Raw genomic sequence first — 15,597 nt, forward strand, 5'->3', positions numbered from 1 at the left:
CAGTGTCTCTCACCCTCACTCAGACTTCAACAGTGCCAATGATTATACAGTTTTATCAGTACTGTCACAGTTATTATTATTATTATGAATACTGTTATTGTTATTAATGGTCGTTATGATTGTGAATGATCATGATGATGGACTCCATGCTGTTTCCTGTTTTGAGACTATAGCGAAACAAAAGTGCTAACTACACTCAATCCCTTCTCCCATTGGAGAAAAACCACCGCATATTGAATTGTGTAAATATTGATAAGCAGCGAAAGCATCGAGGAGAAGACCTAGCCCTGAGTTCTGCAAACTCTGCAGTCTCCTTGCGTACTTAGTGTTTGGCAGGAGGGGCTTGCGGCTTCCCTCTCAGCACCCTGCAAGAGCTCTGGATTTGACCCAACAGTTAGAGGCGCTCCTCCCAACCTTCGGAAAGCTGTAATTTGATGTTTTCGCCAACCTTCGAGATGGTACCGTGGGTGTTCCTCTCTCCCGCGTCGTGGGTCGACGCTCGGTACTGCAGAACCGACCCACTTTACAGCTGTGTCGGCTCACAACAAGCGAGCACCTTCCTCTGAGTCTGCTTCACCCCTCTTACAGCCGAACCAGATGTGGTCCCCGGTTCTTAAACAGCCTAACTAGCTCTGTAGGCTAATCAGAGGTACATCAGTTTCGTTTCCTTACTGCGAAGAAACACGTCAGTGAAAGTGCATGTGCTTCGCAGGTTTGATCAGTCCACATTCTATAATGCTTTTAGCGCCGTGTGCGCCAAGATCTCTCGTAGGCAAACTGCTAAGCGTTACACAGGTTAGATGCTTTTCCATTACTGGCCACCACCAGGTAGACTGGAACATGGTGAAATGATTGCCTTTGCGCAAGGAGGATGATGACATTGTAGGGCCTGTCACAACTCTGTAAGAGTGGCAGAGATTTACTGAGCGACAGTAGTTGACATCTGGTCGTGACTCTCTTTATCAGGTGGATTAATGAGGATACATTAATTGACGGTCTTTAGTACACAAATCGATATTCAAAAACCAGATTGGTTGTTTATGGGTCCGAGCCCTCACCTTCATTTAAGTGCCTGTATGTTCAAACTCCACACCCTCGCTTTGTCAGAAAGCAGACGGCTTTTAACGGTCCGGTACACGTCGACACTGATGACCAGGTTTGGGGGGCATCAGAGTCGAATTGCAGCGTGGGAGAAAGGGCACCTGCTATTTTGTAGGTGAACATCAAATTACAGTTTTTTTTTTTTTTTGGTTGAGTGTCAGGCCCGCTTTAAATCCAACGCAAGTATGCATTTCCTCTCGGCTGATTGAGTGTAGTTATATGTACAGATATTTTTTTCTATTGATGTTGAACTTTTTGCACATTTTTTGAAGACTATGATTTGTACACTGATTTAATACTCTTGCTGATGTATGCTGAGCATATGGAGGATTGTGTGTGTGTGTGTGTATGTTTATGCGTGTGTGTGTGTGTACTTAAAAGCTGTGTGTCTGTGCACTTTACTGTTTGTGTGAGAAATGGGTTGGCTCTAATCTGCTTTGGTCGGAGTATGAGAGTTTTGATGTTCTCGTTTTTGTGGAGACTGGCGGCTGTATGGTGCAGTCCGGGAGCTCTGCTGGAGGAACTGGCAGGAATGTAATGTCTCATCTTCGCCTCCAGGTGGCAGTGCCCGATCCTGTTCCTGCAGGTCCACAGTCCTGTGCCTTGTGCTTAGCTCATTAACTCACTTCCAACTGTCAGGCATAGCTGTGTGTATAGTGGTGATGAGTGAAGTGTTAGACAGGAGTCACAGAGTGGACAAAACGGACGGGATTGTCTGTCCGCTTCAGGACAGGATACAGTTCATGCCGTGGTCCCTGTTTCCTTATATCAGAAAAATAGGTATAATAGTAGTCAACATTAGCCATGAGTCTGGCTCAATGAATCATTACTTTTAAAGCCCACAATGCCCTGGCTGCTTTCACTGCAGGGTCCTGAATGCACTGTTGAATGTCTCTGTGCTGTAATCATGTGTAAGTGTGCGTGCGTGAGCGTGTGTGTGTAGGTACGTGCCTATGTATGCATATGTGGATATGCGTGTGCTTGTGTGTATGTATGCGTGCATCTGTGTGTGAGCATTTGTATGCATGTGTGTGCGTGCGGGCACGTGTGTGTATGTATGTATGTGTGTGTGTGGTGTCCACCACACTGCCTGCTCCCTGGACACTGCGCTCTAAACTCCTTGCGCATTCTGACTGTATGACTTTTACAAAAAAAAAAAAGATTGGAAAAAAAGATGTACAAATATACGAGTTTAAGATCTACTTTCTTTTTTTTAAGAAAATGAAAACACTTAACTGGTACAGAACATGTATCCCACACCTTTGTTCTCTATCTGTAAAAGAAGCCATGTTTATAGATTTGGTTTGTGACCAATAAGCCTGTTTATATCAAATCTGTATATCAGTGGTACGCATATTTTTTTTAATATATACTTTATTTTTTGTTCTGTTTTTTAAGGATTAAGATTTTATGCATGATGAGAGCTATGCGGAAGCGACAGGTCTTTTTTTTTTTTGGCTGCGACGAAGCAGCCCAAGGAAATGGCAGTGCCCCTCACACCCAGTCCAACTGAGGGGCTCCCCCCAGCAGTAGTGACAGAACCGTTGCGTTACCACTAGTGGGCGTAAAAAGAAAAGCACTAATAAGGGGATCCACCAAAGTAGTCGCAGCCCCTCGAACACAGCCTGGTCGTGTTTTTTCTGATAAAGACTCCTGACCCCTCGGCCCCCTTGGTGAGAGGACAGTCATGGAAAAAAAGGCAAGCTTTATTCTGGAGACCAAGAGTGTCTGAGACAGCTGGCACTTTGCAGAGTGTTGATAATAATGATAATAAAAGATATTTATTTCAACTCTTGCCGAGTCTGGTTTTATTTTCCTGGTTTCGGCACCGCATTGTCACTTGAATCGAAAAGGGTTGGTAAAACAAGCGTGAGGTTGTACAGTATGTGGTATTAAAAGTACTGGGTGCAAATAATTTTATTCTCCCAAGATTTATTAAAATCCGTGATTTGTGAATTATTCAGAATATCACATGTAATTTATTTTGGTGTTGCTTTAAGAACTTCATACAAACATTTCAGATGTTTCCAGATGTGTTTCATACAGCTTAGCACTTACTGTCTGAATGTGACCTTTCAAGCTTGCATGCTAAAGTGCGGAATTACAAGGAAGTTTCAGGAAATAAGACCATCTCTATGAATGTAATATACCCAGTTCACAAAATACACTCCAAACGACTACTTTTTAATGCTTACTTTGAAGCTACATAACGTTATCTCATTAAATATTCTGAGATATTTTATACTCATAAAATATTAAATACAATAAAGATCAACATTACAGCAATGCCAAGACACTTCTATGCTGCACAGCTGTGCTGTAAATATGTACATTTGCACCGTCTTTTACTTCAGTACCCACGTTCCATGGACCAACAAAAAAAAGGTTTGAAATGCCGCATTTACCAGATGCATAAAAGAAACACTGAGCAGCACTGCTTTGAAATGGAATTTTTTTAAAAACAAAAACCGAGTTCCTGAAATATATGTTGGAAAAAATTAACATAAAACACGCCCGTCCAAAGTAATATATGGTTCGGTATTCATAAGAAGTATCTTATTGCCGCTCGGCGGGGAATGTCTGTGTTACACCCCTAAGAATGCTATAGGGAAGGTGTGGGGTATTTATAAATGTGCGTCATATCCTCATGTCCATATTGTGTGCATACAATATCATTTCAACCACTGAACTGTGGATTGTTTAGAAAAAGACATTCCATCTCTACGCCTTTCCAGATTATTTGACAGAATAGACAAGCAAACATGAATTTGAAATTATGAGACACTCTGGTAGGCGTGTCCAAACACGTTCGCACCTTCCTCAGTAGCGCCGAGGGCAGGATCTGAGCACTTTCTTGCGTTAATGCAGGTAAAATGTTCACCGCGGCTGTTCTCAGACCGGCCGTGCGCCCCGTGCGATGCTGGGCAGCGATGCTGGACGGTACTTCGCGCAGGCTTAAGTCAGGCACCGACGGATTAAATTTACAAACAGCGGGCACAGATGGAGTTAAATTAAAGACCATTGACGATTTGCCCGGACCAAGCTTGGCTACTACTGTCTACTGGCTATTCGTGAAGGGGTATGCGGACAAGAGCCACGCGATGCAGGTAACGCAAGCAAGGCTTTTTATTTGACAGATGTTCCCATCGTGGTGCTTTTGAGGCCAAAAGCACGTAACTGAGTTAAATAATAATAACAATAAAGCTCCATAAAAAAACTCATATGCAAGAGAAAGAGTGTCTGGTGTAGTCAAAGAATAACACATGTGCTATAACGCAGACGTATTCTTAATTTAAAGTTAATCAAACATAACTCACTCATGCAGTGCTTTAATTCATGTTACTTAAAAAAATAAAAATCTGTGAAATTCCTTGAACATTCTTGCAAACGATGTTCTTTTTATCATCAAACAACAAACCGGTACACACACACACAAATGTTTTACTGCTCTAGTGGACTCTTCAAAACTGGACTTGAGTCAAGGTTTTAAAGTTGACGATTGCTCTGGGCACTTTATCAACATTTAAATATCAGTGATAAAACTTGGTGACCAAACTACTTCCCTTATCGCGGCACTCTCTTCATTTGAAGGAATTATCCAGTGTTTACAATTTTTAAGAGTATGAAATACAAGACCGACCCTCCGACCACCTTCAAAATAAAACAAGACATCATTAAAAACACAATTTAAAAGGCAATTAAAACAACAAACCAGCACTGCAACTATACGGCGGGGAATCAGAGACGGGGCAGTACCAGGTCGTTGAAAGCCTATAACTTGAAACGACTGCGCTATAAGACAATACAGTTCAGTTTGCTTGTACTGTAACCTGGTTTACCACATGCTGAGCCTTTCATTACATTTTGTTACATTATTAACATTTCATTACACTAGCAAATGCCAAATGCTAAATAAAACTGTAATGTGTGTAATGTGTATCAGTGCATCTCCGTTGATAGCATTTAACAAACGTGTGACAACATTTAAATCTACATAGGCAATGACACTTATGATTAAATATTATTGAAAGGATACTTTCAATTTGCACCGTTGAATAAACCCTGAATTTTCGAAATAAAATACATTGGTTAATTTACAAACCAATACGCAGTATAACATTGGACAGTTGCTAAAATGGTCATTGTTGGCAGGGACATTGTAATGTCTAAGATATCAATTAAATAACACGGGGATTCTTTTGAGAGATCTTGTTGTTCACCTTCTGTAAGAGACACCAAGCACAAACAATTGCATCTATGTTAGAGTGATATATGGGTACCAGCGAGAGTGCGACCTGGGATGACTTTAAGGCGGCTGTGTTTCATTTTTAGTTTTTAACCTTCCTAGGTGCGTGATTCTCTTTGCCTTTATAACATTGTATGGCATTGTAATCTGCGTTGTTGAGAGCCATCTGACATCTGTGATGTCTGTCTGTCTCTCCCAAGCGTTTGTGAAATATGCATATATATTTAAATTTTAAAGGGTCTGGCATTTTGTTCCACAGCACAGGAAATTAGGGATGTTATTTAACATCACTACATCTGGTGGTAGTGTGAATCCTCTTTACGCACCAGCGCTCCAAGGGCAGTGCCAGTCCACCATACATATGCTGTTCTGAGGGTAGCGTGAAACGGCACTCTCCCCTTATCATTTTAGTTTGTTTGAGGCAGAATTTGAAACGCTCTGGGAACAGTAGGCACTTAAAATGGCAGACAGACAGCTGGCTAGCGCAAGGTTTCCCCTCAGCTGTGGCTGGGCAACACATCGATATGCTTGATCCAACAGTTTGAGCAGAATGTTGACATGAAGAAATGCGTTTAACGTGCGCACACAGGAATGGATAATTGTGGCATGTACAAAGTTAGGTTGCAGTAAGTCCACAGTGTGCTGCAGTGGTGGGTGTGTTTAAAATTTGACCCTCAGGGAAAGCTTACCTTTGGAGGGAGTTGAGGGGAAAAAGTATATATATATATATATATATATATATATATATATATATATATATATATATATATATATATATATATATATGTGTGTGTGTGTGTGTGTGTGTGCATGTGTGTATTAGCAGTTCTTATGGGCATTCATTTGAATGTTTGAATGAAAAAGTTTGAATTATGCATAGTGCCTCATACAAATGTGCTGACTCATTGGCAGCTAAAGTAAACATCCTGAGTATCATTATTGCCTAAGGAGTAAGTTCGCATTCCCATAATGTTTGATAGACCACCTAGAACAGTACAATTTAATTCTTAAATTTCGTGTAGTTTTGAATGGCTTTGTCTGGCTGTATGTATGACAAGGTAGTGGGAAACACTTCTCTGTTTAAGCTTCTCCGAATTCACACTGACTACCCAGCCTTGTCCCCCTGGTCAGCCAGCTGTTTTGTCTGCCTGTTTCAATGGTGTGGGGAAAGACATTGGTCACGGAGTCTGAACTTCATTAGTGGCTGAGTTCCGTTACTCTGATGAGTTAGAGTACCAGGGGAATTCAGGGCCCGGTAGTTTACAGATCTTGATCTAGATACGTTTTTTGAAGCATGTCCAGGCATGCTATCAGATTAAAGGTAGATTCTTGGCTCCCATCGCCGTAATTTCCTGCCTACTGCTAAGCCTTGGTTCACACTTCAGATGACTGCGATAGAGCCAGTGGCTGCAACTGCAAGCTTGACTTAATGAAGGACCTTCTCGGGATAGATGAGGATGGCGGGAGTGATGATTTAATTCAAAAAAGATAGTTCAGTGGTCACCCTGACAGCAGGTCACTTTGTGATTTGGCTGCGCATGTCAGATCATAGTCAAATAGACACCTGACATTTTCACTGAGCTGTTTTACTGTGAAAGAAAGACATGGCAGGCATAACACTGACACTCATGTCCATCAGAGTCAAACTAATTACAGCTACGCATCCATTAGCAGAAACTGCTGGGCTCGTGTCAGCACATTACGGTATTCAAAAGGTTGCCTGACAGTGATTTGCTTGCATAAACCTGATGTATAAACTAAACATCATTGTCATCATTGCCAGTAATATACTCTGAACGCATGGCATGCACATCGTCTGTCTCCTCATCGATATGATTGGTACTGTTGATGTACGGCTTCAATAGGGCAAACGCCTGCTCATTTGAGCTGTCAAAACCTGGACCGCGACCGTCCGTAGGGGAGAGCTTGTCTGATCGCGCGTTCCCTTGCAGGTCGAGCACCGGCGGCTGTACGGCCCGATCTGGCGGTCGCGGTTCGGTCCCTTTGACGTGGTGAACGTGGCGACGGCGGAGCTCATCGCGCAGGTCATCCGGCAAGAAGGGCGGTACCCGTACCGGACCGACCTGCCGCACTGGAAAGAGTACAGAGACCTGCGAGGACAGAGCTACGGACTTCATGTGGCGTGAGTTACCCTTTCCTCCTTCCCCTCACCAGGGTTCCCCTAGGCCACTTAGACGGTCCACATGGAGCAAGCCAGACTAATTCAGAACAGGCTATGTGACAGTTACTGGTGCCAAAGCAAATTTAAGCAATTCCGCTTGAAATCCGTGGAACTGTTTTTACCTCTGATTTTGCATCAGAGAATACCTCATGGTTTAGCTTAAACCAATTTAACAGATTTGTGCCTTTTTTCCTCTTCCCCTCTGGGATGTTTCCTCCTGTTTCATGTCTCCTCTTCTTTTCTCTTGTTTCATTTTGTTTTAAAAGCTGAATGTTGCATTCAGTCTCTTGTCTTGCTGTGGGAGTCTAGTCTTTCACAATGTTTGTCCTCCTCCCCCCCGCTCCAATGACCAGTAAGGGCGAAGAGTGGTACCGTATGCGCAGCGCCCTGAACCCCAAGATGCTGAAGCTGCAGGAGGTGTCCGCCTTCGCCCCTGTGATTCACCAGGTGGTCGACGACCTGCTGCGCCGTGTGGAGCGTCTGCGTCTGCGCAGCAGCGACCGGGCCACCGTCTGCGACCTCACCGGGGAGCTCTACAAGTTCGGATTTGAAAGTCAGCCCTCAAGTGTTTGCTCCTGACCATTTACAGCCCTAAGTGTTTCCACAGATACTATATATTATGAGCAGATATTTGACTCCTGTGCTCCCTCTGCCCTGCACAATTATGCTTCGGCCGTGTAAGAATGCTCGTAACAGGGTAGCACATCAGAATGCTCATAGCTTCGTCAGTGGGAGAGACAGAACTTTCAGTGCCTCTTCCCGCCTCTTCTCAGTACTTGCTCCACACTGGTAGAATAAGATTCTGACTGAGATTCAGTCAGTACAACAGACACCCTGCGTGCCTTCTAGAGAAAGCTGAAAACTCAAATCTTCAAGCTTTAGCTCTTCCTTTCTATCTATCGTATCTAGCCCTATTTTCTATTGAAAAAACAAAACACTACACTAGTTTAACACTTACCTCAGTATCTTACTGGCCCCTTGCAGTACTTTTTGATAACTACTCTTAGCATTGTGATGCACTTATTTGGAAGTTGCTCTGGGTAAGCGCGTCTGCTAAGTGACGTAATGTAATGTAGTGTAATGTCATGTGAAGCACATGGAGCTGGCTGCCCGGTCTGTATGTAGAACATCTGTGCCCTTGCCCTGCGCAGGCGTTTGCTCCATCCTGTTTGAGACGAGGCTGGGCTGCCTGGAGGACGAGATCCCGCCGGACACCCTCCGCTTTATCGCCGCGGCGGGGAACATGCTGCGGCTGTCCGAGCCGGTCCTCTTTTTCCCCCGCTGGACCCGCGGCATCTTCCCCTTCTGGACCCAGTTCGTCAGCGCCTGGGATGACCTCTACGGCGTGGGTACGGCCTTGCACTCACTCGGTTTGGGGCCGTTGGCCACGCTTTCAGAGCATGGTGGCGCTCTGTTTTAATCTACAGATGATGTACAGATGGTTCAAGGTCAAATGAGCCTTATTTGCAAGGATGCAGTTACATCAAAAAGGATATGTATCATGTGGGAATTATGCTCCAGAGTGAACCACTGTAAAAATAGTCATAGCAGGCTTGCATGTGTATTGGAGTATTGCACATGCCTTGCCCTCTGTTCCTGAGTGGGTTCAGAGAATTAACAGGGTTTTTCTAGTTTATTCCATATTTTCTCACGGCTTTGAGAAAATAAGTCAGAGTTCTGTTCAAATTCTAGTGTTATGTCATTAATAACAGAGTGAAAAAGTCAACTTGTGGTTGTGTGTGATAGTATGCGCACGCACATATGTGTGTGTGTGTGAGTGTGTGTGTTTGGTTCATCTAAGACAAAAAGAAAAAAAAAAGAATAAGTTTAAGAGGAAAGATACAATGGAAGGTGTGGGATTTTGTGCAATACCTGTTTTCTAACCACATTTGGGCGTGTGTGTGTGTATGTGTGTGTGTGGTGTGTGCAGCCCAGCAACTAATTGACGCAAAAGTTGAGGAGATCAACGACATGGTGAAGCGCGGGGAGGAGGTGAAGGGGATGTACCTGACCTACCTGCTGTTCAGTGGCAAGCTGTCTCTGGGAGAGGTGTACATCACCCTCACTGAGCTGCTCCTGGGTGGGGTTGACACGGTGAGTGGGCCGCAGATTCTGCAGCTGTAAGATCCCAGAGTAACTGATCCTTTCAATAGCAACGGGCAGCCCGCAAATATTGGCACATGCACGTATGCAGAGGTAGGTTGCGCAGAGGCGGTCACCTCTGAAATCAAGATGTTTTTCTTGTGGAACTTTGTTGGACACATTTTCAGTTCTTTCGGTTTGGGACACTTTCCATCTCATGGAATTTGGGTTGAAATCATTTCCAAGCATAAGAATACAGGGCACTTTTGGAACTATTCATTTGTCTGAAATATAGCTCTGAATCACTGTTAATAAAGCTTAGATGTAAGTGTTAGCTAGTGCTCTTGGTCTCAATTCGGTTTGAGCAATGCTCAGCATGGGGTCAACTGGGGAAACTTTGAATAGCTGGGTTGCCAGACAACACTCTCTCTGGTTAGCCTGAGAGGCTCTTTTTTGGGCTAGTCTCACCATGACAACATAAGCATTTATGTGGGACCAATGAAGCACAAACAACAGCGTGAATTGTCCTTTGGTCTTGACCCCACAAGTACGAATTGCACATCTTGGTGTGTGGAGATTTACTCATGGGAATGGGTGGAATGTTCGTTTCCAAACACAGCACAACCCTAGCCCTGCTACTCAGGCCTACTAAGCAGAGCACAGGTTGTCAGGTTTCACTGATTGGGCATGCACTGCCATAAGACAAAATTTTAGCGTGATGAGGAGGGTAAACCTGTCTTTCCGCATTCTGTGCTGAGGTGTCAGCCTGACCCTTAATCCACCTGACAACAACATCATCATGGCAACTGCCTGCTGTGGGAATAGTTGTGGAGTAAACACGGCAGAGTGGTGAATATGAAATGCTCGCTGCCCTCCCTCTCCAGACATCCAACACCCTGTCTTGGACGCTGTACCACCTGGCCTGGGACCAGGCGATTCAGGAGCGGCTGTACCAGGAAGTCACCTCTGTGTGCCCAGGACAGAGGCTTCCCACCACAGAGGACCTGACCAAGATGCCTTACCTGAAGGCCATAATTAAGGAAATCCTCAGGTAAGACAAGACCCCCCCCCCCCCCCCCCCCAAATCCATGGCTGTGTGTCCAGTCGGGGTCTTGTTCTGGGTCTGGAAAGTCTGCCTGCGTGCAAGCAGCTCTGCCCCTTGCTCCAGCACTGAACTCTGCCACAGCAAAAGTAATCATTTGGTAAGGCATGATGAGGTGAAGTCAGGAGTCTGACCCCTGTGCTGTATTGCTGACTCTGTAGTGACTGGAGTGGGGTTGCATTCAGGGCTTGCTATGCTAACTAGCGGTCAGACACACAAGTTATGCTGGGTATGCGTGCCGTATGTGTTTGTGTGTCCGTGTGTCTGTGTGTGAGTGTGTATTATCTATCAGATGCATTTTGATATTGTTCCCATTGCAAAGGAACTGTCGCAGTGTTTCACAAACTGCTTTACAGAAAAGCTATACATGCAATGTGAAAGCAACATGTTATCTGTGTGCAAGTGTGTGTTTAATCTTGCCCCTGTTTGCCCGAAAAATGCACAAGGGATTTCCTTCATGGCAACTGAATCCAGAGGGTCCAGTTATGAGGAAAATGTTGTTTACGTCTGGGCATTTCAAGGAAGGGTTTATTCAAGGTCACAGTCCATGTTTGACTGGAATACTCAGATCGAAACTTGGTCTCTTGGTCCCAGGTTTGTTTTGTTTACTTAAACACATTTCCAATGCACTGTTTCTGACACTATTTCGGATTTCATAACCCCTTACACTATTAACTTGACTTGTTTTGTCTACATTTATATAAATGACACAGATCTTTAGCCTCTTGTGTGGTTTGACACACTCCCCATAAGTCGCGGTGTGCACGGGCGTTTTAGTAGTTTCTTTAAAAGTGCAGGTTGTGGAGAAGCAGTGTGTTCACACCTGAGCAGATGTGGCTGTGTTGGTAGTTTCGTGCAGCCTGCCTCTTTCTCTTCTTAGGATGTACCCGGTGGTTCCTGGGAATGGGCGCCTCACAGTGGAGAACGAGGTGGTTGTAGACAACTACTGGTTCCCCAAGCAGGTACTAAGTACAGGAGAGTGAAGCTCAGTGCTGTTTCTCACGCTCTCTCTCCTTTACCCAACCTCTCTGTCTTTTTTCTTTCTCTGCCACACCCTTTTGAAGTCAAGGATTCCAGCTGGTGTCATTAGGATGACAGGATTTTTCCCTCCCCCTCCAGGACAGCATGAAAGAAAAAGAAGTAAAACAACAATCAACAGTATATATAATATAATACACAATATAATACATTTCCCTTTCTCAAAATACACTAAAACCAGCTGATAAGCAACTGACACTGTTAATGAAAGGATTTTCAGACAGGTCCCACATTTTGTAATAGACAGTCACCCACTTTGCCACCAGCTCTCCCATCTGATACCCATGCAGTTTCTCAGGGTTTGACAGCAGTGGAAATTGCTTCATGTGTCCTGTGTGTCTGGGGAAGTATGTGCTCCTTATTTCGCCATATTTTGCACAGGCTAGCAGGAAATGCCTTTCTGTTTGTCTGCTTTTCTGTCATCGCCCCCCAATGGTGGAATGAACTCCCCACCCCCCCTGAGAACAGCCCCTTCAATCCAACCCTTCAGACGTGGGCTGAAGACACACCTCTTCAGACTCTACCTGGACTGACACCCTTGCCATTTTGGCCTTGTAGATCTAAGATTCTTGGCTTGTACTTGTAGCTTTATCTCTTACCTTGTATTTGTAGCACATTTTTTGCCTAGGTAGCATAGCGGTACTTTATTGTCCCAGTGATTGTATTCGATATATGTACCCTTAGATCAGATTAGTTCTGTCTCGCTACACTGACCTTGTGCTCAGCTTCAGCACTATCTGCATTGTATGACCTGTACACATCTTGCCCTTGTGCCTGTGCCTGTTTGCCCACTTTTGTATGTCGCTTTGGATAAAAGCGTCTGGTAAATGAATAAATGTAAATGTGAATGTAATGTAAATGTTTCGGCTTCTCCCAGTTCACATTGACTGCACAACCTCTGCCCCCTGTTCAGCCAGCTCTCATGTCAGTTTGTTTCATTGGTGATGCTGTGGTTACTAGTCACTGAACCCAGGAATACCTGTACTGAGATAGTGTAGTTACATATTTGCATTTGTGTCTGTGCTAAGCTGTGCTAGTTGTTCCAAGGAATCTCTCCTTGGGCTAAGCTGGTTGTTGTTTAGTTTCTTGTAATGGGAGGGGTATAGGTCAGTCTGGGTCAGATAAATACACAGAATGTTGCTGCTCTCTTTTCATTAAGTTGTCAGTAAAGGGAAGTAGCCTAATTCTCCACCAGAGAAAAGGGTTGTCAAGGAAAAACGGTCATATTTTTATATATGACAGTGTTTCCTTGGCAATCCTTAATCGGTTGGGTTAGATGTCTATATTGTTATTTTTATGGAATTTTGGGCTTGGCATGATTTTCCCTCAATATACAGAAACTCCCTGATGTTCTGATGGTTAGGAGCTTTTCAGTATAACTGGTAGATGGTCCTACTTCCTCTGAGAGTGAAGCAGTACTTAGTTCCCTGTGATCTGGCTTTTATCTTGTCTGTTCCATACCTTTGATCAATAAATTTGGTCCAGATTAACTGCCAGTGCCCAGGTAGGAGAGTACTGCTCTAGAAATGCTATCTCCCTGTTGCCCTGCCACTCTCTCACCCTCTCTCTCTCTCTGTCTCTGCAGACACAGTTCCACCTGTGCCACTATGCTGCAAGTCACGATGAGGCGGAGTTTCCCGAGCCGGAACGCTTTTTCCCCGACCGCTGGCTGAGGGGGACTCCGACACAGTCCCAGCACCACCCTTACAGCTCCATCCCGTTTGGGATAGGGGTTCGAGCCTGCGTGGGCAAACGAGTAGCCGAGCTGGAGATGTATTTTGTTCTGTCCCGGGTGAGTTGGGTGCTTGGGTGGAACAGTACTGAGCCTTTTGCTGTTATCAACATAGCTCTGTGTGCAAATAAGTTAAAACAGTCTCAGTACCAAGCTAGGTGACTTCATGCTATTAGCTATTACTTTGCGTGGAGTGACCTACTTTCAACCACATCTCACCTGCAACTGGCTATGAGTGGGGATGGTCTTTTTAGCCTGCTAACATTCAACAGCAGTGTGAGAGGAAGCAAGAGGAACCATAGGCTTGTATTTAATTGATTGGTTGTGGTCTTAAATAGAACATGGCCTTCAACGACACATAACATTACATTATTGTCATTTAGCAGATGCTGTTATCCAGAGCGACTTACATATATTAAATTTTCTGCATGTTATCCATTTATACACCTGGATATTTTTTGAGGCAATTGTGGGTGAAGTACCTTCCCCAAGGGTACAGCAGCAGTGTCCCAGCAGAGAATCGAACTGGCAACCTTTTAGTTACAAGCCCTGCTCCTTACCACTATTCTACACTGCTGCCGGATAGAACATCAACAAGGGGCTGCAACCCACCGTAATAATTAGGGAATCTGTTTGGTGCAGATCCATAGGTGCTCTCTGCTGTTCACTCACAGCCTTGTTTCCCCCTCTCCCAGCTGATGCAGCATTACGAGGTCCACCCAGAGGAGGGGGCGCCGCCCATAGAGCCCAAGACTCGGACTCTCCTCATCCCCTCCAAGCAGATAAACCTGCGCTTCCTCCCCCGAGCCTGAAGTTGGCGCCAGAGAGAGGGCAGCCAGTCAGACTGCCTCGGACACTGTTGCATGTTGGGTTCGTTCGGACCAGGGATGTATGAAGTGGACAGTGACAGCTTTGATGGCCTTTGACTCATGAATGTTGTGTCCCCTCCCTCTAAGACCCCAATAAGCACATGATGCCTGCAGGAGAAATGGAGAGGTAACCAGGAATGTGTTTGTTGCGGGGACTGGAAACTCAGCGCTTCCAGACAACTCAGCTTTGCTTGCTAGACCTGTGAGATGAGAATCTGAAATGAGAGCCTTTCCTTTTTATATCTGATAAGCATAAATATTATTGTAGGTCTCTTTGGAATGGCAGCAGAGAATATGTAATAGGCAAGCGTGAGCAACATCATATGTTAAGTAGCCGCATGGTCTGAATGATTACAACTGTGAATTAACTGTAAAGAGAAGGTGGCCAGATGATTTGCTATCTTTATTGTGTTCTTATTGCACTTAAAAATTATGTGTATGGGCTATTCCTAGGGCTATGGCCTGACAGTTTCTGTACTGCACCTTAAAGCTTATAAAACAAGCCTGCAATGTTTTCTAGTATGAATGATCTATCTTTCAGATACATTTTTATCAGAGATATTAATTGTCATGGGTTACAGCGTAAGAAGTGAACATATATTTGATAACTTGTATTTTTTTGTGTGTGGTTTTGCGAAAGGTGTGGACATTCAATGTGTGTACAGTACTGCTCCAGCTCACCCCGAACCAATTCCCACCTCGCTCTCTGTGGCCTGTTTGAGCGCTGTGGGTCATTCTCACACCGACCCAGAAACTGCAGAATCCGCTCCCTTTTGAGTGGGTTCCTAGCCTGATTATTAACTAGATTTGTCAAATGTTCATGATAACAGGTATTTGTTTAGATAAGAGACCTACAAACGGAGAAAAACAGAGTGCTGTGCAGCTCGCTTTGCGTAGCGTGCCCCAGGCTAATCCGCTTTCCTTTCATTTTCTCAATAGGGCTGGAGCCCGGTTGGCATGAGCCAAAGCTGGCTGACCTGGTACAGTGAGATTGCTTGTCCATTGTTATGCCATGCAGCCAGAGCTGCAGCACATGACACTCTTGAATGCTGGTACTTGGCCAGATTGAGATTTGAACTTCATATGCAGGGCAAGGAATGAGATTTTATGCTTCCTTCTACTGCCTAGCTCTGGTTTTTCGCTGTGTTGTCGTGGTGGCATGCTCGATTCTCCTGCTGTAGTTACTTCCTCACATGCAGAAGGCAGTGGAGGGCATTCTGTTACACAACTTGCTAACTCCGCTCA

The 15,597-nt window shown here is 44.6% G+C and overlaps 1 protein-coding gene across 1 annotated transcript; it reads left to right on the top strand.

Annotated features, from left to right (window-relative positions):
- Nucleotides 1-3,970: 3,970 nt before the first annotated feature.
- LOC118785980 (sterol 26-hydroxylase, mitochondrial-like) lies at nt 3,971-14,733 on the top strand. Its single transcript, XM_036540959.1, has 9 exons — nt 3,971-4,208; nt 7,300-7,490; nt 7,883-8,082; nt 8,681-8,878; nt 9,460-9,623; nt 10,496-10,662; nt 11,594-11,675; nt 13,337-13,543; nt 14,179-14,733. The coding sequence occupies exons 1-9, from the start codon at nt 3,975-3,977 to the stop codon at nt 14,293-14,295; spliced, it is 1,560 nt and encodes a 519-aa protein (XP_036396852.1). The 5' UTR covers nt 3,971-3,974; the 3' UTR covers nt 14,296-14,733.
- The last annotated feature ends 864 nt before the right edge of the window (nt 14,734-15,597 follow it).

Source organism: Megalops cyprinoides, chromosome 11 (assembly GCF_013368585.1).
Source record: "Megalops cyprinoides isolate fMegCyp1 chromosome 11, fMegCyp1.pri, whole genome shotgun sequence".
In the NCBI taxonomy this organism is placed as follows: Eukaryota; Metazoa; Chordata; class Actinopteri; order Elopiformes; family Megalopidae; genus Megalops; species Megalops cyprinoides.

Excerpts from the sequence above, each read along its gene's own strand:
- LOC118785980 (XM_036540959.1), top strand. The coding sequence starts at position 3,975 with ATGTTCACCGCGGCTGTTCTCAGACCGGCCGTGCGCCCCGTGCGATGC. Across the intron at positions 4,209-7,299 it reads ACAAGAGCCACGCGATGCAG|GTCGAGCACCGGCGGCTGTA; the intron begins GTAACGCAAGCA and ends GTTCCCTTGCAG. Across the intron at positions 10,663-11,593 it reads ATAATTAAGGAAATCCTCAG|GATGTACCCGGTGGTTCCTG; the intron begins GTAAGACAAGAC and ends TTCTCTTCTTAG.